The following is a 24,129-nucleotide window of genomic DNA, read 5'->3' as shown; positions in this document are numbered from 1 at the left end:
CCAATAACCTTGAGACGCATTGTGAACGATAGGGGTGACTGACCATCACACAATCAACTGAAGCTAAAAAAAATAAAAGAATATAGCCTGCAGGCACTGCAAGTCTTATTTTAGCAAGCAGCCAGCAATGGAAACCATTAAAGATGCAGGAGCAAACAAAACCTGACTGGACCAGGTCAGCTATGGGGTGTTCATCCCCACAATTTCAACCATACTCCCTGAACGGCCATGCTTTCAAAGACACCTGATGGCCCATGAGAGGTGCATAAAGCAATCAATTTTTGACCTTGTAGTCAGTATTTCAACAGTCTTGTCATCTCCAGCTGGAGCTCAGCATTGATTTGCTCTCTAAACCGTGCTGAAAAATTAAACTGTCAATCAAAAGGGCAAAAAGTAAAAATGAAGAGACGCAATGACAGCTGCATTCATGATATGCAACATATCTCGTAGATTATTCGTGGAGGCATTTTAAAATGAGCGTTTATTGAAACGCAGACATAGTCTGCATCTTTCAGCTCCTGAGATGGCTCCATGTGGCAGCTGAATTTCTGAAATGTGACTGGACAGTTCAGTGTGATGCCTGTGTGTCTGTAGACAGGGGAGAAAAGGCCAGTGCGGCCCATCTGCTGTGTGTGAGTGCGTCGTGTGACAGAGAAACATGCTGAGGGAAAGATGGAGAGAGAGAGAGAAAGAAAGAATACTGGCACAGGTTTAATCCAGTTTAAGTTTTAGGTCAGACATGGCTTTCAGTACAACTACATAAACGTGCATGTTTTAAAATGTGTTGGACGACAATTCATAACACAATGCAAATTGGGCATTTTCAGCGACGCCTGTACTTGTACACAGTTCCTGGATTTGGTGTTGGAGAATTTTGAAATTGCAGCCTGCCAAGTGACAAACAACTCATAAATTAAAGCAGTTAGTCTACCCCTAAACTAAAATGAACCTATTGTTGAGTTTCCAAGTAGCTGACAGCATTGAAGCATTTTCAAAATACTGTCAAGTGCTGCATCTATTTGTGCTTTGTTTCTCCCTGGCGTCATTGTATTTTTACCTGAATTTCCATGCCCTGTTCCAGTAACCGTTTGGCTTGGTTCTCCACCTCCAGACGAGCTCGACTGATGAACAGCAGGTCATTTTCTATGACGTCAATGCCTGACAGATCAACACCTTGGGACAGGTAATCTGCAAGAGATGGAACAAAACATATTTAGTTGGTTTTTAAGCTTTTTACAGCTTTGTTGTTCTTAAAGTGGTGCTATTATGCTTTTTAACTTTTTGAACTTTAGTCAGTGTGTGGTGTGTATCTTTGGGCATAAAAAAGATCTATAAAGTTACAAATCTCTTACAAAAGTCCACTCCAAAAGGAGATAGTTTTTAAAAAAAATCCCTTTTCAAGAACTACAACGAATAGCTCCTTTGGACTACAACATTATGATGTCACAACATGGCCCATTAGAATATCATTAAAATAAATCCCGCTCACGGAAATTCAAATTGTTGAAGGGAGGGTAGGGACGCGGTGGGGGATTAGCCTAACTTTAGCGATGCAGCGCAGAGAACCACTTCAACAAGCCGCAGCGTGGCGGGTTTAAACACAAGCATTGACTAGAGTGGCCACTTTAGAGCAGTAACGCATCACAGACGTGTGCAGTACAGGGGGTTGAAACACATACCGAAGCCGCAATCTACTCCAGGTGCGCGTCGGAGCCGTAACACCCCGCAGACGTGTGCAGTGTGTGGTAAGAGATTTATTGATCATACGGTGTAGATAGCTTCACTTATAATGCGAGTGTTTTTTAAAATGCATAAACTTGCACTAGAATAGGCTAGGCTGATCAGTGATGATGTTCTTTGATAATGTTAGGCTGCTTTTAGCCTTATGCTGGAGCTGGTTTCGGGCAATGAAACGAAGTATATAAATAATTAAATACATGAGCACGATAATATCATGTATTGCCGATCTCACAGGCTGATGATAGGACCCAACACTACTGTAGTGTATTATTTATTCACCCTCAATGCATCCTAGGTGTATATGACTTCTTTCTTTCAGAATCGGAGTTTATCCTGGCACTCCCAAGCTTTATTAACCCCCCTTTTTTTAACAAACAGTCATATGTTTATGTGCTAGATAACGTGTCATATGGAGGATGAGTGTGTTTGCACACCCCTAGGAGCCCGTTTGAGCCGTTAGCATGCAAACTGTCTCCTTCGCAATTGTTTGCACTAAGCAGGGGGTCTGGAAGCAACTCGACCCATCGTCGCAGCAGGCTGTGGAAATTATGCTTGATTTAGGTGTTTCAGAAAGCATTCGAACAATGCTCTTGTTGGCAGCTTCCTACTTAGGGCTGATTAAACTCATCGAAAAGAGCAAAGCATTTATTTAGACGGCAACATGCCCTGGAATAAATACATTGGCAAGTAGGGCAGCAGCTCCTAGGATGGTGTGGGATGCAGGTGGAGGAGACTGAATGCCCCAGTTACACCTGAAAATATTCCAACTGGGAGACCAGCTGTTATTCTCAACGGTGTGCTCATTCAGGTAGTCATGGATTTAACACCACCTGTCTTCTCAGTCAACACCTGGCATAAACTGAAGTTGCTATCATCGAGCAGAAAAATGTTAATAGTATCTCCAATAAATACATATTTTTCATGCATGAGACTTTAAAGAGAAGAGTGTGTAGTTGTACACATCTCTAATAAATATGTTTCTATGCAAGATGCACAAGAAAATCCACACTGTGAACTTTAAAGAGTGGAAGGTTCTTGCAAGTAAATGAGAGGGAAAGAAACAGCATCTCTAAACACAGGGTGCCATACTGAACAGGCCTCTGAACAGACAGCCCGTGAGTCAGAGATGCTGACTGATACGGATACAGTGGCACCAAGCAGAACAATGTCACTACATAGATCCACTCATTAGCGCCTTCTGAGGGCACACACACCAGCTGACGACTCCGTGACTCGACTCGCCGACTGCTAACAAAGATATCATAAAGAACCCAATTCCGTCTCATTAGAAGAGGTCATATACCTTGCTGGGGAAATGACTCCATGCTGTAGCACCCAGATGCTAAGAAGCGACCTTGAGGTTGGGGTTCAAAATCTATAGAGATAGAGAGCTGTAGGAAACAGGTGGCTTCTACACAGGAAAGCAAGAGACTTTGGCTCTTGTTCGTATAGGTAGGCCCAAAGTCAGAGTAAAATCAATGATCCCTCCAAAAAAAAAAAAAAAAAAAGAAACAAGTTGTTGTGGTGCAATTTCATTTCACCTCATTTTCACCCTCTTCTACTTCACCCTTCTGGAGTGCAGCAATGATTACATTGTCCTAGAAGAAAACCACAAAACTGAAGGGGGCTCTCAATTAGCATTCTATCATTTGCACTTTGATGGCAAGTGCTGAAACTGCTGCATGTTGTTCTAAGAGGACAAATGGTCGCATGGATTTAACGTGACGTGATGATTCTGTAACTCAGGCTAGATTTGTAATGCCATGCAACTAGGGCTGCACAATTAAATTAATCAAAATTGCAATGGGGCTTTTTGCAATAATTAAACTACAAAAGGTTGATATTTAATTAAGTAGAGCATGCACATGATGCATTCTTCATGTAAAGGACAGCACTCTGCTCTGTCCGTAATCTACTACTCAAACTTGCATGCTCTTCGCATGTTTTTACACAATAATAGGGCTGGGTAAAATAATATTGATCTTTAAACAATTCTCATTTTTATGAAACGATATTGATTCATCAAGAATCGATTCATCTAGACTGTTTTCGGCTCATAAATTGGAATATTGTTGTCGGCACCGATAGCCTTGTGGGCAGTGTGCCAACATATGGCGCAGCTGTGCTTCGGGTGTCCCGAGTTTGAGTCCCGCCTCATGGACCTTTCCCGACCCTGTCCCCCTCTCTCTGTCCCACTCACTTCCTGTCATATATTGTAGCATATTTTGTAGCACGCTTCCCATCCAATAAACTGCAATAAGCTTTGTGCTTTGTTACTTTTGATATGAAAGTCTTAAATTTCAAATTTTATAACAGTACTCAAACAATAAATGCTGTTTTGGCGCTCTAGAGAGGATAATTTGCTAAATATACACCATATAACATATTTATTATAATTTTTACTGTTACTCAATGTTTACTTTATGTTTGAATAAATGCCTCAAGTTTTTCTAAGCACCACCATTTGAATGTTTATATTTCAAAAAACCAAACTGGAGTAGAAATATAATGCAATTATATATGTAATTGCAACTCTATTATCATAAATATCATTAAGGGTAATTTAAGCATTTGCATACAAATTGTATACAAATATTTTACAGCATTAGTTGAAAGATTTTTTTCCTTTAGAAAATGCGCCATGCATTGTACTGGATGTATATCCAAAATAATCAATATCGAATCGGAAAACGCATCAAATCACTAGCTTGTGAACTTGAAATCACTAGCTTGTGACTTCTAACATGAGCTTCCACTTAAACAAATCTATTGTTTCGCTTGCGAAGACATTTTCTCAAATCACTGCTTGTGTTCACCTGAAGAAAGAAAGTCATTTGGGATGACAAGAGGGTAAGTAAAAAATGTATTTTTGAGTGAAATATACCATTAAACACGCAAAGGCATACAGCAGATACCCTGCAGTGTTCAATAAGAAATAAACTAGTATCTGTTTTGAATGCAGTGACAGCTCCTCTCTCCAAATCCAAATCATGCTGGGGTCATTGAGTTCAGAGGGGATGCCAAGGGAGGGGGCACAGGTGCTTGTTCAATCACTGTTCATGACTCTGTGGTTTCAGTGTTGCAGAAAAAAGACACTCATATGACTATGTGTTGGCTCTTGGCAGATCCTTCCTTTTTGTAGAAGCACTAGAGGACTGTAGGCTCAGCATCAATCACAGTTATTACCTGCATTTATCTGGAATGGAGCACAACAGCCACTCCACAGAGAGAAGGTGCGGCGTGCAATATAGTGTAAAACGATTCTAACTGTGACCTTGGAAATGCAATTTTTTCCCTATTATGGTGTAAAAAAGAAGGGACCGATAAGACACATTAGCGCAAATTCAATATGGGGTCTGTCTGAGAAGGCGATTCCTGCAAAGCGGGGCACTCAATTTGTTTGAGATTAAAACGAAAGTGAAAAAAGGTAATTGCTGTTGGTGTAGATAGAGTCATCTCTGAAAATTACGAGGAAGAGCAAGAAAATGTCAAATAAAAGCGCAATACTAGGTTCAAAAGCATTTAAATTCAAGAGCTCAACACCAAGCATAGCAATGAGTCACAAGACGTGCTCAAAACCAAACAAACTGTGCATTGTTTTTAGTGTAGAATAAATAAATAAAGCAGAAAACATTTGCAGTGCCAAAACATCTGGATGATCTAACTAAAGGAGCTTCAAATGTTAACTGACGGTTTCTGTTTCAAAGAAAATGATAGCACTTAGGACCTCATCGTGTATCATAACCCAGCAGCAGCGAAGGAAAACGGTTGCACCCGGTTGCACATGTAGGCTGTTGTGGCAAACAACAGCCTACATGTATTTCTGAAATCATGCTAATATCACATGAGAGTGTCATGGCAAATCACTTAACTTTAAAGTCTGTCAATTGACTTATTATTCTCCCACCAGACCCAATGTCTCCTTTCACCCGGACACTTCATTGCCACGATATGTGACGGGAGAGGGAAACACAAACAATTCAGCTGGTCAGAAGTGACAAGACAGTGAATATCGCTCCAGCAGCTTCTTGACAGGATCACTACTTGCACACTGAAATCAAATTCAGAGGTCAGGCATTGTTCTCGCACATCAATTTGACCAACTGGAAGAATAAGCTGGCTCTTTCAGACTGGTGTTCAAGCTACCATCTCTATACCTCAATAACATACCCAGTTCACTTGTCACCGAATTAAGGCAGTAAACCACTGCTGCTACTGCTAAATGGTGTATTCAAATTGATGAGGTACTACACATGTGGCTCAGAAAAAGGCATGTCATTTTTTGGGGCTTTGTCTGAAGATTGAAGAAGCGCTAGCGGAAGGTCCTAAAATTGCAAAAAAGTATTCGTTGGAATGTGAAGTTTCAGCTTCAATTTCCATTTGAATTACTGAATTATCGAGACTCCAGCAGCAACAAAAACAAGTGTTTTTGTCTTTAAATCAGACCAGATTACGCATCGGGGAGGTGATGGAGCTTTCTGAAGGTCATCCCTCTCAAAGGGATGGCGTTTTCCCATGCCTCCCCTCCCCCTATACAACAAAACACATAACAACACAACTCTCTAGACTGTGGCAGGAAGTGGATGAACTCGGAATGCTTTGTTGGGATTGGACAGAATCCCTATAGGATGGTGAAGCAAAGCTGAACCAACATACGCAGAAAGCAGAAGTTCACAGTCAGGGTGTCCCCGCTAATCTGCCTCCGTGAAAACACAATGTAGGGGATCCAGACTCGCATTAACACTAACCTTGCGTCACAGAATGACGTGCTGGCCCCGTGGAGGCTAAGGGGACTTGACACTGTTTATACAACCAAAGCCTCTGAAATCTGCTAAATACAGGACAATCCCATTTCCCACAGACCAGACCCTTCCACTGCATTGGAAGCTGTCTGCAGAAAGATGATCGTCTAGCCATCACTAGTATTGTTCATAATAACTCAGATAATGAGCACTGAAAGACGCAACCTAGCACCTCAGAATATGAGACTGCACTATATTTAGTATCACCATCTGTATCAATTCCATTGGTTGAAAGAGTGCTTGAAAATCTGTTTAATGCTGTAAAAGCATCCTTGTGTCTGTTTGCATCATATTTCAGGCCACTGAATGTCAAACACAAATAAGTTTAACAAGATAAACTGCTCCAAAGTCAGTTCAGTCATGGGCCCAAATGTTCTCCATCTGAAGTGAAGCTAGTTCCACTTAGACCTGGCTCAACAGATGTGCAGCTCTTACACCGAGCCTTCATGGAACAGCTGTAGGACTTTGGGGACTGTAGACTGCCAAAGGCAAGTTTGACCACTTGGTCTGTCATCTGCATTTGGTCTGTCCCGAGTCCACATGCAAGAGAGTCCTTGGAGACACTGGGAACGTGACCAAGAACAGCTCCCGAGTCTCTGAGGGAGTAGTGAGCCAACAAAATATAACACTATAGGCCAACCAGAATTTCCTGTTTGGCTTTGGTTTTAGGTGGCCGTTTCTTTAAGCTTCTGTTCAAATGTTCAGCATGTACCAATAAAAAAAGGAACAGTAAATGTGATAGTAGATAAGGGAGGACTGCCTTAGGATAGCAAATCACATTTGGATAAAGCTCTCCAACCTGTCCTACCTGACATATGTCTCTGGATTAGAGTAGTGCCAGATAGGATAGGGTTTAAAGGAGAGTCAGAAAATGAGGTATGACCCACCACTCACACCGGCTCCAAAATCTGATGGGATGCCCTACATTCAAAGCTGCTGTCAAATAGCTGATAGTTACACCTCACTGAATGAAAAAAAAAAATTATATGCAAAAAAAAAGATTAAAATATAATAAAAGAACAACAAGGAACCCAAACATATGGAAGGGATTCAGCCAGATTCAGCACGCTGCAAGGCAGCATCCCAGAGGGTCGTGACAGAGACCCAGTGGGCACGCTTGCTTCCAGGAGGTTGCTCCAGGGAGCAGAGGCGCAGATTTTCCACAACTCTCCATCCCTCACGCCTCTCCCAGCGAGCTGGCACCTGGCGTCGTACCTTCCGCTCCTGGAACCTGCGGTTGCTAAGCACAAGTTAATTCACCCAGGGCTTCTGGAGTTCTGCTTCCACTCAATGAGCATCAGTCACAGCAGCATTATCAAGCTAGAATCACACAAACACACTCAATAGTGCAGTTTATACAACGGGAGAGAGATAACGACATAAAGAGAGTGGCCATTATTGACAGACACTAGAAATGTCGAATGAGACATCAGCTTTTGTAATCGAAGGAAACTGAGCTTTGGGCCACTAGCTCGAGGAATTGTCTAAAAATATTTATATATATAAAAAAATATAAACACGTTCTCTCTCTCGCTCAGGCATCTAGTAAGGAATGTCTTGGGACAGGGTCTGAATAAAAAGTTTAAATATTAATGCTCACCTTGAAATATTTACAAGTATGTTCAGCTTGGTAATTTAAAGTCGTTCTGTGATATTTTTGTCATCTAGAACAATAGAGGTTTGAATTTGGTGAAAAAAGTGATGTTCCATAATTAGCCCATTCCTCCTCTCCGCATCAGTGTGCACCAACACGCCCACACGAGTACGGCAAAAAGGCAGAACCTAAATCACGCTTCATGCGAGGTTTGTCATGTTTGCATTGTGAAGATTGAGCCCTTGCCTTGCAAGTAAACTCACCCACATCCTTGCTCAAGGCTCCTACAAAGATTTTTATCTACTTGTTCCTAAACGGTCAGTACACGAACAATTTCAGAACTGAAATTAAAAGTTAGGAAGAAGGCAGACTATTTTGTGACCTAATGTCAACAAATTCACCTGTTGGCAACTATTTGAGCAACAGGAGAATAAAGGGTTACAACTATTACACGAGACCAATCGGGAACCAGAGGAGTGTTATAAACCACAGCAGAGAAAGGGAGGAAGGGGGGAGGGAAAGCGAGAGTGATGAGGAAGGTGGGAGGGTAGAGAGAGAGAGAGCGAGAAGAGGAGGAGGAGAGAGATGAGTAGGTAGGGCATTTTGAAAGCATTGAGCGTAGGGATGGTGAGAGAGAGAGAAAGACTCAGAGGGAAGGAACAGGGGAGAAGGAGAGGAGCAGATCTCTAAGCGAGATGCATGGCACTACATCCTACAACATCTGACTTTCCTGCCCCCCCTTGACAGGCAAGGGAGCGCTCACAGAAAGGCAGATAGAGGAAGACAGCCAGACTCATCCCTTCAGCTAAGCATGTCCTTTATTACTCGTCCTGGCATGGCTCTACTCAAACTGGGAAGTATATGGGCTACCAGGTCACTCACTCTTACAGCAGCAACGAGAGGTAAAAAGCTTCAAGTTTCTGTACTCTCACAACTGGAGCATCTGCTCAAGGGAATGCATGTTATTCCATACAAGCCATAACTTTAGAGATCTGACAACTTTTACTGTTTAAAATACATAGGATACTGTGCATGGTTGCGACCAATATATTCAGTGCAGTTATATACGATGCTGCAGACAGGAATCTGAATTGATTCAACAACTGTCTTGAAGAAAAACTCTGCACTGTCTTGTTTTGATGCTTGCACTGTGAAAAATAGATGCATGCTGTATTTTGATGTGGATGCTCCACAGTAACTGACACATTTAACTCAATTAATGTATGTGGAAGGAGCAAAACTGAGTAATCGAAACCCATTCAACCCATTATCCTCTTAAGGGGAAGATGATGTGAGCGCTCTTGTCGCTATTACTGCTTCTGGCTAGTGCTAAAAGCTGCATTCTAGCTCAGAAAAACAGAGAAAGAGTGAGAGAGATGTATGAGTATTCTGCTTCACATATATGGAGTACTGCCCATGTAAGTATGGTGTGGGAGTACTGCAAACCTGCTCTGCAAACAACCACTCACAGTCGCTGTGGGAGTCCATTATTTCTAAGGAACATGAGTTTAATGAGTTGGGCTTTAGGCTTCACAACTAATAAATTACACCAGAGACACTGTCAAAGTCAAAAAGTTGACTTTGACTGGGGTTGATTTTTATAAGGGCAGTGCACAATTTCTGCAAGGTCTCTGAACAACCAGAAACCACTGATTGTGAGACTTCGTGTAAAATGGCTTAATGATGCAACTATCCTTTAGAGATTTTCAAGGTCATTTATGACTTGGGTAGAAAGACCAAAAATAATTCTAACTCTCACTTTTTTGCACCTACCAGCAGCCAGAGCGTGAAACTACTGAGGATGGAGCTCCCGTTCCGGTGTCCCACATGAACACTGTGAAAAAGAGTGGGTAAATATATGCCACACAGTGCACCGGCCTGACTACCTCCTTCCCTCTGGAAACCTGTGACCTTGTTGTGATTACTGTGCACTGCTGTCTACCTGCCCGGTCTCCTGGAGCTATATTGTGGCACAGCAGGTGGGAGTGTGATTTACTCAGGTGGAATACAAGGGGCCGTGGACTCGGTGCAACTTTCGTTATATAGTGAGGAGGGAATGCTAGTCACACTGAGGGAGATGCATCTCTTCATGTGGTTTGCAAAGTCTTGGAATAAACAATGAAAAGAGAGGACTTTTGCAAGGATGGGGCATGGTGTTGTCCCTGATCGTCTCTGTAAGTTCTGTTTGGCCAACACAAAGGACAAAAGGCTGAAGACAAGCCTGAATACAACACAGCTTTCATGTCAGGACCACGTGGATATTACAATGCACAAACCCTTCCCACGCTCTGAAAAGGAAGAGCAGAGTGTTTCCATCTCCCACATCCTCCCACAGAAATCTGAGGATGCAAGGGAACGAGGTATGAGCTGTTTAGACGGTGTTTAATCAACCCTACGGAGAGGTGTTTGAGGAAACCGGGGTGTCCTCACTTGTTCAGTCTGTGCAATGCTGGGGCTGAGGACAGCCTTCGCTGATGCGTTTGTTAAATATTAGCTCAATCAAAAAACTAAAAAAAGCACACAACGGAGCAGGTACATAACAGAATGGCATTGAAGGAGCAAAGGACACTGCTGAGATAAAGAGGCGTTGGAGTATGGTTGGCGTCTATGACAACCTGCCAACACATCAACGCTCTGGTTGCATTTGCTACACAAGCTCCTAACGAGGACAGTGAACACAAGGGAGGGGTGAGTTTCGTTAGCCTATGCACATCTTTTCATCCTTTTTACATTCTTAACTGTGATCCCTTCTATTCACATTCTTGCCATGCCATGGAAATGCTTCTTAGAAATGCATGTAGCATTTAAACAATTTAAGCCATCTTCTATTTTTTTGCACGTGTAGGAGAATGCATACCCCTCCTGTGCTGGGATTCCAGGCCATCATGAGCAACGTCACTGTCCTCGATAACGTTGAACCTCTTGACTTCGAAATGGACCTGGACACTCCTTACCCTGTCAGCTTCCAGGTGTCTCTAACAGGTTTCCTCATGTTGGAGATCGTGCTGGGTCTCAGTAGCAACCTGACTGTGCTGGCTCTCTATTGTATGAAGTCAAACCTGGTGAGCTCTGTCAGCAATATTGTAACCATGAACCTTCACGTGCTGGACGTGCTGGTGTGCGTGGGCTGCATCCCACTTACGATTGTGGTGGTGCTATTGCCACTGGAGGGCAACAGCGCACTCATTTGCTGTTTCCATGAGGCTTGCGTGTCCTTTGCTAGTGTGGCTACGGCTGCCAATGTCCTGGCCATCACACTAGACCGTTACGACATCTCAGTTCGGCCTGCAAATCGAGTTCTGACAATGGGACGAGCGGTGGCCTTATTAGGGTCCATTTGGGCTTTATCGTTCCTTAGCTTTCTGGTACCCTTCATAGAAGAGGGTTTCTTTAGCCAGGCAGGTAACGAAAGGAACCAGACAGAGGGGGAGGAGCCTTCAAACCAATACTACACTGAATTGGGCCTCTACTACCACCTGTTGGCGCAGATCCCAATCTTCTTCTTCACTGCCGTGGTCATGCTGGTTACTTACTACAAGATTCTGCAGGCGCTCAACATCCGCATTGGCACGCGTTTTCATTCGGCGCCCAAGAAGAAACCGAGAAAGAAAAAGACCATCTCCATGACTTCCACTCAGCCCGAGTCCACCGATGCCTCACAGAGCAGCGCGGGCAGGAATCCACCACTGGCCATGCGTACCTCTGTGTCCGTGATCATAGCCCTCCGCAGGGCAGTGAAACGGCACCGGGAACGCCGCGAACGACAAAAGAGGGTTTTCCGCATGTCGCTTCTTATCATCTCCACCTTCCTGCTTTGCTGGACACCCATCACCGTGCTCAACACGGTTATCCTGAGTGCAGGGCCGAGCAACTTCACTGTGCGTCTCAGACTGGGCTTCCTGGTCATGGCTTATGGAACCACTATTTTTCACCCGCTGCTCTATGCCTTCACTCGGCAGAAATTTCAGAAGGTTCTAAAGAGTAAAATGAAGAAGCGTGTGGTGTCAGTTGTAGAAGCTGACCCTATGCCCAATAATGTGGTCATCCACAACTCGTGGATTGACCCAAAGAGGAACAAAAAGGTGACTTTTGAGGAGACAGAGGTCAGGCAAAAATGCCTCTCGTCAGAGGATGTGGAATGAGCTACTGGGCCAATTTAAGGCTAATATCCTCATCAGGTACAGAATCGTTAAAAAGGGAAACCACTAATCCAAAGCAGTAATGAATTTAAGTGTATTACTTGTACAGTACCTCAAGAGGAATAATTTATTATTATTTATTGTAACGGTGACTGTTGTAGATGTCATAGACGGTAAAGTGTAAATACTGCATGTGCTTTCTTGAAGTGGTCCTAGAGATTGTACATACCCAAGTATAAACCACAAATGTAAAAAAGTAGAAACTGATGCTCCCGGGTTTGTTCATTTGCATTAAATACCCCTAAAAACAGCTGAGGATTTTTTTTTTGGTATCAACACAACTGTGATAGTACTGGGCCATACTTCAAGAGTAGTTTTTTTTTTTTCCACTCTGTAGAGAAAGTGGCTATGCGTCTTTGTTTTGGCTTCAGCCAGTTAAATTTTTACTGGTGCAAAATATAAGATAAACACTGTTAAGAATTTACACTATGAGTTTCATTAAGTGGATATTACTTGCCCTCTACTCTGAAATAAAAGGAACAAGATGGCTGTATTACTCAGGTCAACAAGTCACAGGGTGCACTTACAAAGCAAGGTCTGCTTCCTTTCAAAATCACTTGCACGACCAGTTGGCATAAAAACCGTATCTGTTTATAGGGATGAGGGAGGTGGTACACAGCATATCGTCCAATAAAGCTGCTGGAGTATGAAGTGGATGGGGAGTGTCAATGAAAAGGTGTTGATACTTGACCTTGTGAGACCCATTGAGCTGATGGTGTTTGATTATGGGTTAGACTGAATTAGAGGGTGATAACTGTATCTTTTGGCAAGCTACAAAAAATGATCACCCCTTGCACTGCAGCAATGAAAGGTCACACACTGTTCAGTATGAGAGGCAAAGTCATGCCACTAAACAACGATAAATACAAAAAGGAGAGGTTAATTCCTGACTGGGCTGACATATTCAGTTGCAGAATTGGATGCAAATAGTGTTGGATGATAGCTTGCATTAATAAAATGCATTTACAGTCAAATCATTTGCAGTGCTGAGACTATCTACGGTTTGTATAAAGCTGTAAATATCTCAAGGGTGTTAACAAGGCTGCATATGACCACCGTAGAGCCCCTAAATGCTGATTTATTAAATTAAACACCACTGAAAAAAATGTTCACACGCTAAATCTTTCAGTTCTTGCTGCTGCAAAATGCAAAATAGTTATATGCACAGGTGCCGGCAGTTACCCAAAGCGGATCTCGGTCGGGTAGGCTTTAAACTTGATTGAAAACCCATCTGACAGTTCATTACTGATTCCTGCATTATACTAATGTTCAGCTTATATCATCAAGTGACTGTTCTACAATCATACGTTCTTGAGTTTATCTATAGATAAAGGGTCAGAGCCAGGGTAGCTGATGTATATTTAGAGCTTACGCACTGTGCCGAACTAGAGAAAGTGGAAGCTGAAGTGCATGATTGATGCATGTCTTTTATGGAGTACAGTTCTCTCAAAACAGTGAGCGACTGTAATAAAACCTACGCAGTGTGACAAATCTGTCCATGTGTCAACGCTGTACCCGAGTCCCAGCTATCCTGAGGCTCTATGCTTTCAAATCAAGAGCAAAATGGTAACTTTTAGCTTAGATGTACGCCCAGGCAACTCTTAAGAACTCACATGGCAGATTCTAAGAGCCCTTTAAGCCAATTGTGCATCCTTATATGCAACAGATCATACAGAGGCCTGTGCCCTGTGATGAGTTGACCGAAGGTTTGGGGTTGGCCATGAATGGAGGCTTTATAGTTTTGCTGTAAACAAGCTGTATAGACATTTCTAAGAGGCATGTGGGGACGAAAAATCATAGTTGCAAACAACAGGCCTTCTGCCAGTAAAAAGGGCTGCCAAAACTCTGCTTACAAGTTGCGTTCAGGGCCTGAAAACATCCAAAGTCACATTAGCACTAAAGTACTAAAGTACTGTTCCATTGTTAATGCCAATAAAAAGAGGTTAAGAATGTCGAACTGCCTGGTATTGCTACTATTACATGCATCTTCATTTAGACCCTGATAACTTGAATGTAATTATACCAGAAAGTGAATTGCATCACCTCTGTTTCTTTAAAATCTAGTTAATTGGAGAATCCTTACCTTTCCACTGTCTGTTTTCATTTACTGGATCTATTCCTCTTACCTTTCTACACTGATCGTGACATCCACATGTCACTCATATATTCCCAGAGGAGGGAGTCACTGAGTCCAAAGTCGTGTGATTGACATCCCATCTCCATTTGACAGGCAGGTGCAGTTCAGGTGATGTAGAAAACAAACAATTAAATCCCCTGCACTGAATGTTAGGTATATATATATATATCTGTCCACTACTCTGAAAGCCATTCACGTAGTAAATATAACCAAGATACTATGAGTACTCAATGCTATTAAGTATATACAATGTTGTATACTTAATATACAATATTATTTTAATATACAGTTGAAGTCAAAAGTTCACATACACTTTGTAGAATCTGCAAAATGTTAATTATTTTAGCAAAAGACAAAAAGCATGTTTTTTTTTTTATTTATTACTAACCTGTATAATATATTCCACAACTATTACAGAAGGTTAAAACGCTCACTGATGTTTCAGAAGGAAAAACTTTAAACATCAGGCTAAATTTAACTTAATTTGTCTTCTGGGGAACATCCAAGTATCTTCTGTAGCTTCTTAAGGGCAGTACCCGCTCTTAATGCATCGTTTTTCATTCTGAAGCATCAGTAAGCATTTGGACCTTTTGTAAAAGTTGCATGCGAGTCCCTCAGTTGTCCTCAGTGTGAAAAGATGGATCTCAAAATCATACGGTCATTGTTGGAAAGGGTCCAACTACGCAAAAATGCTGAAAAAACAAATAATTTGTGGGACCTGAAGGACTTTTGTGAAGAACAGCAGGCAGTTTAACTGTTTATGACAAACAAGGGACTCGTGAACAACTGTCACTAAACAAAAAAAACAAAAAAAAAAAACAGCTGTGGATCATTCAGGTAAAACACAGTATTAAAATGCAAGTGTATGTAAACTTTTAAAAAGGGTTATTTTTATAAATTCAACTATTATTTTCTCTTGCAGGTCAGTACTAAATAAAAAACAACATGCATTTTGTATGATTCTGCTTATTTTGGTAAAATAATTAACATTTTGCAGATTCTGCAAGGTGTATGTAAACTTTTGACTTTAACTGTATAAAATAACAAGGTGGGACATGCAAGTACATTTACTCACATATAGACATATAACTGTCTCCCAAACAGACTGCAGCATGCCGTTCACCTTTCTTCCTGTCAATTCTCTGCTCTTGACATTTATCTGACTTTGATTTCCTCCCCCCAATAACAGCCTCATTCCTTCGGATTGCCCATGATATCCCACTCCAATCATCTCATTACAGCTGACAGCAGTCACACACGTGTCCTCCACCAATCAAAACGCCTTCATCTCCTTCCATTGCCCTAGTCAATCTTCCCCTTAAGCCATTTAGAGTTCTCCTTCAGCTATTCATCAATCCATCTGGCCGCCCAGCCGTACCTTACATCGCTGGGAAGGGATTCATAAATCATGTTAGCAAGATGGTGTGCTGTCATTATTGCGTTAGGACCGGCATAACTCAGAGCTATTTCAGGCATATGTTTTGCGTACGCACTGAGATAAACTAAGAAAATAACAAATGGCCTGCAAAGTTAATGACGAAGAAGAGTGTTTTGAATTGGCACCATACTCTATCCGATCGACTCTCAGCTAGCATCTCATACAGTTATCGTAAACAGGAAAGCGATTTGTCAATTAAACCTTCAAGGGATCATTATCATTTACTGATTGCCTTGTTTACAATCCAATAACATGATGCTATCAGCAGTTCTATGAACTCTCAAGCTCGACGCAATCACCATCCAACTGCACCTCTTCGGGTTTCTTGTAAAAGCATCCGAGGACAGCGTGCACTCGCCAGAGACAGACTTCAAAACAAAGAAAGCCGTTTAATTGCTTCTACAGTTTCAGGGCTGCATCCTGCTGTATTTGAAAAAAAGAAAACAGATGACGACTGTGATCTAGCATGTACCGTAAAACACTGTCAAAACCTACAGACAAAAAGCTTTCCTTGTAAGGCAGTGTGTTTTTAAACAAGTTGCCTAATGGGAGATTTGTTAGACAGCTTTCTACGCTGGATGCCAGAGAGGCGCATATACAGATAATGATATCATATCAGACCCTGGCTGTTCATGTTATACCTTGAGGGGGTGGAGGGAAAGCATAAAAGCGGAGCATCCAGTGAAAAAAAGGACAGGTGCTGTTAGAGCAACGTAATTGTCTCGTCTTGGACGGTGACGCTAATGCAAAGATATCTCTGTAATCCATTAGCTTGGTGAGACGAATCCAAATATGACCCTCTCTTTGACGTGATAAATAATTCAATGGATGGAAAACATATTACTGAATCATTTTGTGTCAAGAAGAGAATAAGACCACAGCTCCGTTCCAAATGCTAGACTGTTGCCTTTTAAGGAATCTCATAACTGGCTGATTTGGAACTCTAACAGGAAGCAATTCGCAAACAAAGCTTATGCAAGCGGTAAATGCAAAAATCAGCATGCCCTCCGTACGCGCAATGGGGAACTACTGTCCGCCTGCATTGATTTAGCTTCACTTGAAAACAGTATGCAAATAGAAACCGGGAAAAAGTACCTTGCTGATCTTCACTGGAATTTATCCCACAGGGCTTGGGACTCAATAATGAAGCATGTGTTTACTGTCACACAAACTTGGAATAAAAGCACGCCGAATTTGCATTGCGCTGTTTATCTGTCCATATGACATCTAGGCAAATGTGCAAATAAAAGGTCAACAGAGTTATGAGTCAATATGAATCTGATATAACAGCCATTAAACCTGTGTCCGAAAACAAGTTTTACATTTCAGATAATGTCTACAACCACACAAATTCCAGACAATAGTATGCCAGTGTTCTAAAATTACATGGTTGCAATCAGTTCAACACCCTTGAAGTCAACATAAAACAGCGTTTCAAATCATTATTGGGCTTTCTAGTGAAACAAGATCGTCAACATGGAAAAAAAAAAAATTAATTGGATCAGGAAAGGTGCTCTCTATACACTACCAGTCATAAGAAATCTCTTCTGCTCAATAAACCTGCATTTATTTGATCCAAAGTACTGCAAAAACAGTAAAATTTTGAAATATTTTTACTATTTTGAATTACTGTTTTCTATCTGAATATATTTTAAAATGTAATTTATTAATGTGATGCACAGCTGAATTTTCAGCATCTTTACTCCAGTCTTCAGCATCACATGATCCTTCAGAAATCATTCTAATATGCTGATTTGATGCTCAAGAAACATTTTTTATTATTATTAATATCAATATTGAATTTTTTTTTGATGAATAGAAACAGCATAGAAACACCAAAGATCAGCATTTATCTGAAATAAAAAGCTTCTTTTTTTTTGGGAAAGAAATTATAGAAATTAATATTTTTTATTTAGCAAGGATGCTTTAAACTGATCAAAAAGTGATGATAAAGACATTTATAATGTCACATAAGATTTCTATTTTAGATAAATCCTGTTCTTCTGAACTTTCTATTTATCAAAGAAACCTAAAAAAAAAATTATACTCAGCTGTTTTTAACATTATAATAACAATAATAAATGTTTTCCAGCAGCAAATTAGAATATTAGAATGATTTCTGAAGGATCATGTGACTCGAGTAACAATGCTAAAAATTTAGCTTTGAAATCACAGGAATAAATTACAGAGACTTGTTTAAAAAAAAACAAAACAAAAAAACTTACTGTTCAAAAACTTTTGACTAGTAGTGTATGACACAGGAAAGTTTGAGCTCTGATGTCACCAATGTGACCTGGAGCGTGCGATAACAAAAAAATGGGGTCAACTTTGATTTTGTCTCTACTTTAAGCTCTGTGAGATTATTATAATGCACTCGGGTGAGGTCACTTTTGGAACTAAAGTCACTTGTAAATGTTATTCGGGTCAGACGTTAATCAAGGGGGTTTCGATGAAACATAACCTAACATATTTCCAAAGCAGGTCAGACAATTTCATAACCAGTTTCAGACAGTCCTCGCACCTGCATTGCAAACTCAGCAAAACATTTAGGCCATGAGAACGGGCTGACCTGGAAACAGTACAAGCTATTTACGCAAAAGTGAAGGATGCTATGGCTTTTGAATAATTTCCATTAGTGGGCTAAAAACAGGAAAAAAAGATGCAACATTTCCAAATGACATATAAAAATACAGGTTCTTCATTGGCATCTATGGTTTCAACATTCATGGAATCTTTCCAATCCATAAAAAGTTTTTTATAGTGGAATTTTTTTAGATTATTTAAATGTTCTTCAGAACATCTGAAAAAATGGTTCTATTACGAACTATTCACTGAAAGGTTCTTCAGAGAGCTCAAAACAGTTCTTCTATAGTTTTGCTACAAAAACCACCCTTAGAACCTTTATTTTTAAGAGTGTTGCACCAACTTGATTTTCAATTAGTCATCATTGATGTGATGTAACCCAATAAAGACAACAGAGGTAAAGAGTGTTGCCACTCGTGCAGAGTGCCTCATTATGAATAAATGTTTTGAAGGACACGAGAGATGAGTAAAGTAGACGGTCATCGTGATAGGTCACTTACCCAGCTCGTTGAGGCTCTGGGCAGCTTTAGTGATCTCTCTGCTGCCCCCCTGCAGTTGCCCCTGTAGTCGTTTGCTCAGGTACAGGATGCGAATAATCCTTCTCAACAGGTCACACGCCACCTGTCACACAGAATAAGACGTCTCAATCCTGTGTTTCTTCAAATAACATAATGACTTGTGGGCCTATGAGAGCCAGCACAAGCAAATATGTGACCCTGGACCACAAAACTTGGCCAGAACTCCTCTTCCAGAACAACAATTTACAAATAATTTGTAGGAAAATTACAAATTATTGTAATAGGAATTTTTGATTTTTGAAAATTTTTTCTCCATATAATGGACTTCATTGGTGCCCCGACTTCTTCCTCGGCTGGGATCTTTTGGAGCCCTTTGAAGCTGCGTTTAAACTACATTTTGGAAGTTCAAAATCGGGCACCAATGAAGTCCATTATATGGAGAACAATCCTGAAATGCTTTCCTCAAAAACCATAATTTCTTCACGACTAAAGACAGAAAGACATGAACATCTTGGATGACAAGGGGGTGAGTAAATTATTTGTGAATTGTTGTTTTGGAAGTGGACTTCTCCTTTAAGTAGCACAGGTATATTTGTAGCAATAGCCAAAAATATTGGTCAAAATTATCTATTTTTTTTTATTATGCCAAACATTATAAGGATTTTATGTAAAGACCATGTTCCATGAATACATTTTGTAAATTTTCTACCGTAAATATATTAAAACTTAATTTTTGATTAATAATATGCATTGCTCTCGGCCAAATATTGTCCTATCCTGACTACATCAATGGAAATCTTATTTATTCAGATTTCAGTTGATGTATAAATCTCAGTATGAAAAAAACCTGACCCTTATGACTGGTTTTGTGGTCCAGGGTCACATATCAATGATAAGGTAATGACAATGATGTCCACATTATGATAAAGTGAAATCCTCTAAAAATCTACCCAATTGTCTTTCCTTTTTGTATGCACCATGTTTATACTTCTTCTACAGTATTCTCACCACAGGCTCTGTTTTTTATTTGTTTAATATTATTATTATTATTTTTATTTATTTATTTATTTATTTATTTTTTTTTTTTGAGTTATTTGCTTGTTATTGAAATGGCATGTCATATCTGACTCGAGTTAGCCTTTTCTGCTACTTGGAAAATTGCATTTGATTGTAAACAGTTGTGACGTACTAAAAATGCAATAAAAATTAAAGTGGAAATCCTCTAAAAATCTAGAAATTAACATTGCAATCATAGTTTCCATAATATAGACTGTACCTGAAATAAAACTGGAAATTGGTATTAGCAGCCCATATTTTATGCTACTAGTGTAAAATCATGGTGTTATGACAGTTCACCCAGAAATGAAGATACTACTAAATTAGATGGAAAGCATGGGAAAAAAAATGTCAATAGCTACCTGTTCTTCAAAATTACAATTTTTGTCTGGAAGACTTAAAAATGGAGGAAAGATAGGCTTAAATTGAGGGAGGTACCTGACCTACATGTAGAGACCAAAATATAATCAAGACTTAAGGGACTTTTTGAAAAACCCAACCAAATCGGATAACAGCATAATTTATTTTCGCACAAATCTTTGTTAATAGACTCAATTAATAAATCAATTTTGAATTAATTTAATCAAGGAGAAGGATGTGCATCATCTTACAGGCTTCTTTAGGCACTAGAATATGCCATCAGTTCATTTCCAATGCATTTCACACACATAAAAACACTACAAACAGCCATGAATAAACATTTAGTTCACACCCTAACAGCCAACAGACGCCATATTACAAAAGATATAGGAAATGCTTGTAAACTAGTGCATTTGTGGTTAAACATGAAATTGAGCCACACGTTCAGTATAGTGTGGCGACGATCGAGCCTGTGGGCAGACAGCAGGTGGATCAAGGACTCGCAGAGGTCACTCTTTTTTGGGTTTCAGCGAATAGGTGCCGCTGAATTGTCCCAAAGGTACGTGCATCTGATTTTGTGTGTGTCTGAGACTGATTGTTTTGTCCTGGGGTGACAGAGCATCAGATATTGTGACAGAAAAATTATAAAAGGATAAGAGGAAAAAAATTTCAGCTGTCCTCATCGTCAGGTTTGGTCTTATTCTTACGAGGAATAAAATAAATTAAAATGTATTGCTAAAGGCAAGGACAGGACAGACACCAGGATAACATGCAAAGAACAAATTCCTGCTCTTCTGAATCTGATTGTGCCATCAGATATAGTCAAACACAAAAATAAAATATGGCCTGGTCTCCTTTACAAATGTATTTTCTGTATATAGCTGCATGCAAAACCACGATTAAAGCACTGACGGATCATCACAGAGTTTGTGATGCCGCTATGCTAATTAGCAAACACAAATATGCAAATGTGTTTCCACACTTCAATAAAGCTGCACAAGAAAAGGAGCAGAAGGGGGTTTTGAGAGTAAAGGGGAGAATTTCATAACCACAGCGACCTTTCCACAGCTGTATTTCATTCATATTTAATAACAATTCCCCAAAGCAACTAAAAACCTGGACCGAAGACCCTGTAAATCTACAAGACGTGTCGAGCGGAACAGCTGTGGGTATTCACGTGTGTGACTGATTGAGTGTGAGAGAGACCCTTCCTTACCAGGGTCCAAATTGACTTTTATTGATTTTCTTTTTTTTGTGCAGACTTCAAGCTTCACTCGTGATGACATCATGTGAACCGGGGGCAGAAAGCGAACCTGATAAAAGCCTGTAAACTTCAGAAGAAATTAAATATGGCACTACTTTTTTTTTTTGGGGGATTTGGCTTTTAAAGCTTCACAGAAATTAATTCTAAAATTTATGAAAGCTTCATAAAGACTGTACATTTTAAATACTGCACAAAGATAATATTCCTCTAAAGAAAAAAAAGTATATGGACATCAGAGTGAATAATTAATTACTATTTCTTTTAGAGATATATAAGTGCATATTAATTAAATTCTAACTATTACACAATTTATTTTTCCTTATTTTATTTTTTAGATATAAAATTTTGAAAATCAATTTTTTTTTTATGTTCTAAAATATGAAAATCTTTATTTTATTTATTTTTATTACAGAAATAAATAATTGCATGCTCTTTCTTATTGCATGCTTTATTACAGAAAGATTTTCTTTTTGTTCATGTGCATTTCTTTTTTTCTTCCGCATGCTGGGTGTATAACAGAATCTGTCTTGACTGCAAACAATTGTGAAGCCAGGGTTGCATCTATCTCAGATGTCGAGCCAATAAACATGGAAATCAAGTCTCTAAGGGAACGCGCGCAGTGTTTGTAAAGCAGGACAATGAGGAAATAATAGTTCTGCAGAATGCCTCTGTTGGAATATCCAGGGATAGAGCGATATGAGATGACAGAAGCAGATGTAAAAGTAATAAAATAACCTGCAAGCGGGCGAGCTGGGCTGTCCGTGCCACGATCTTATTGTAAGGGTCAACGATTTTGGTCCTTATCCTGAGAAAGGAAGAAGAGAGATATTCAGAAATGCATACATAAAATACCACAAAGCATCTGATTAACTGGTGCTTGCAATTTTTTATTCATAATGCACGAAAATGCACATTTTCTGATATCTATTAATCACGCATCATGCAATCATGCACCGTTACAATGCTTTTAATGGAGTCGTTTACCTGTCCACAGCACTCTGGAGAGCTGCAATTCTGGTCTGCATCATTTGTAAGACACCTGGAAACAAAAAAACATTATTTCCATGCTTAGAAAGAGCTAAACTACATGCACTGTGCAAGAATCTGAGATGTGACAAGGGATCCCCCTGGTGGACAGCTACTAAATTGGATGTACATTTAATTCTATTCACATTTATTTGTGTAGCGCTTACTTTTACAGAAAATGCATTTTTCCATATTACAATTAAAAGTAATCTATAACAAAGTAATGACCATGCATATAAATCATGCAGTTGGTTAACAAATAATCATTTAAGCAAAAACAATGAATGCATTAAAGCTATGATTACATGTTGTGATCATAACGATTGCAGTATAAGGAATTTTTTTGTCCATTTCGCATGTTGATTTAGAGTTGGTGTCATTAAAAATCATTTGAATTTTTGGTGTTAACAAATTTTCAGTATCCCAGATTATAATACTGAGACAACTATAGGCAAATTGTGGATTATTTTCTTGCAAACTAAGGAAGACTGTTTGTTAACGTATTAGAAGGGGGAAAAGTTGCATAATGCAACTTCTATGTGACTTCAAAATATTCCAAATGTCATGAAATATGAAATATCAATTTCCTAAAATGTTAAATTAGACATCATGCAAATAAAAATGGTTTTGAAACTAATATTATAAGATCGCAAAAACTTAATGCAACTGATGACTGTGACCTTAAATGGTAAAACAAACTGAATAATGAAAAAGATAATGAAATGTTGCCTTCAAGAGATTCGATCCCTGTTGCCTGAGCTAGTAGATCCTCATGTCTGGCCACTACCTGTGATCAAAAACAGAACAAAATATTGGTATACAATTTCTAATGTATGTTATAACTGGTAGCTTTTTAATCTTTATGCAGTTTCCAGTATCTAGAAGCATTTTTATGAAGCATTAAGGCACTTTCTAAATGTATGACCATAATCCTAACAGATCTGCATTGAAACCTGCTCATCCTGACAGGTGTGACTCACCTGACAGTGCAGTTCTTTGTCCAGCTGACTGATGCCCTCTGCCAGCTTTGCCAGCTGCTCTGCAATGACAGCATGGTGAATGGCTTGAGCTGTGTATGTCTTCACATCGAAATCATCTTTGAGGAAGTCAGTATAGCACTCTGAAAGGTAAAAGGATCAGGAATTGTAAAACACACAACAGGAGATCGCATTACCTGGAGATCCGGCTACATCACAACACACAGAGTATGTGTGTTACTGCGCTATTACTGCAGCTAGAGACGCCGATCGAGGGGATTCATCAGCCTGGTTAACGTACAAACACATGCACATATACAGATCTAAAAGAGAAAGCATATTAAAACCGTATTTACCATCTTTCAGCAGTGAATTTGCTGTTGATTCCGGACTGGCCTCCATCATTGCCACTTCATCAGTGACGTACAATTCCTG

The 24,129-nt window shown here is 39.9% G+C and overlaps 2 protein-coding genes across 2 annotated transcripts in view; one reads left to right on the top strand and one right to left on the bottom strand.

The window, feature by feature from the left end:
• Positions 1-24,125, bottom strand: part of cog5 (component of oligomeric golgi complex 5) — a 72,308-nt gene extending 48,183 nt beyond the window's left edge. Inside the window, exons 1-7 of the mRNA XM_051107705.1 lie at positions 24,051-24,125; positions 23,698-23,837; positions 23,447-23,504; positions 22,676-22,730; positions 22,427-22,496; positions 18,994-19,114; positions 1,058-1,188 (exon numbers count right to left, since the gene is read on the bottom strand). Of these exons, the coding sequence (XP_050963662.1) occupies positions 1,058-1,188; positions 18,994-19,114; positions 22,427-22,496; positions 22,676-22,730; positions 23,447-23,504; positions 23,698-23,837; positions 24,051-24,099 (624 nt within the window). The 5' untranslated portion in view covers positions 24,100-24,125. The remainder of the gene's footprint in view (positions 1-1,057; positions 1,189-18,993; positions 19,115-22,426; positions 22,497-22,675; positions 22,731-23,446; positions 23,505-23,697; positions 23,838-24,050) is intronic.
• On the top strand, positions 8,741-12,585 carry gpr22a (G protein-coupled receptor 22a). The gene is given in 4 exon segments (XM_051107709.1): positions 8,741-9,038; positions 9,913-10,778; positions 10,781-10,824; positions 10,982-12,585. Coding segments are annotated over 3 exon segments (1,389 nt in total). The 5' UTR covers positions 8,741-9,038; positions 9,913-10,730; the 3' UTR covers positions 12,279-12,585.
• Positions 24,126-24,129: the final 4 nt, after the last annotated feature.

This window comes from Labeo rohita, chromosome 4 (assembly GCF_022985175.1).
Source record: "Labeo rohita strain BAU-BD-2019 chromosome 4, IGBB_LRoh.1.0, whole genome shotgun sequence".
In the NCBI taxonomy this organism is placed as follows: domain Eukaryota; kingdom Metazoa; phylum Chordata; class Actinopteri; order Cypriniformes; family Cyprinidae; genus Labeo; species Labeo rohita.
The sequence above is the reverse complement of the archived record's forward strand: the minus strand, read 5'-3'. Positions and strand labels throughout refer to the sequence as shown.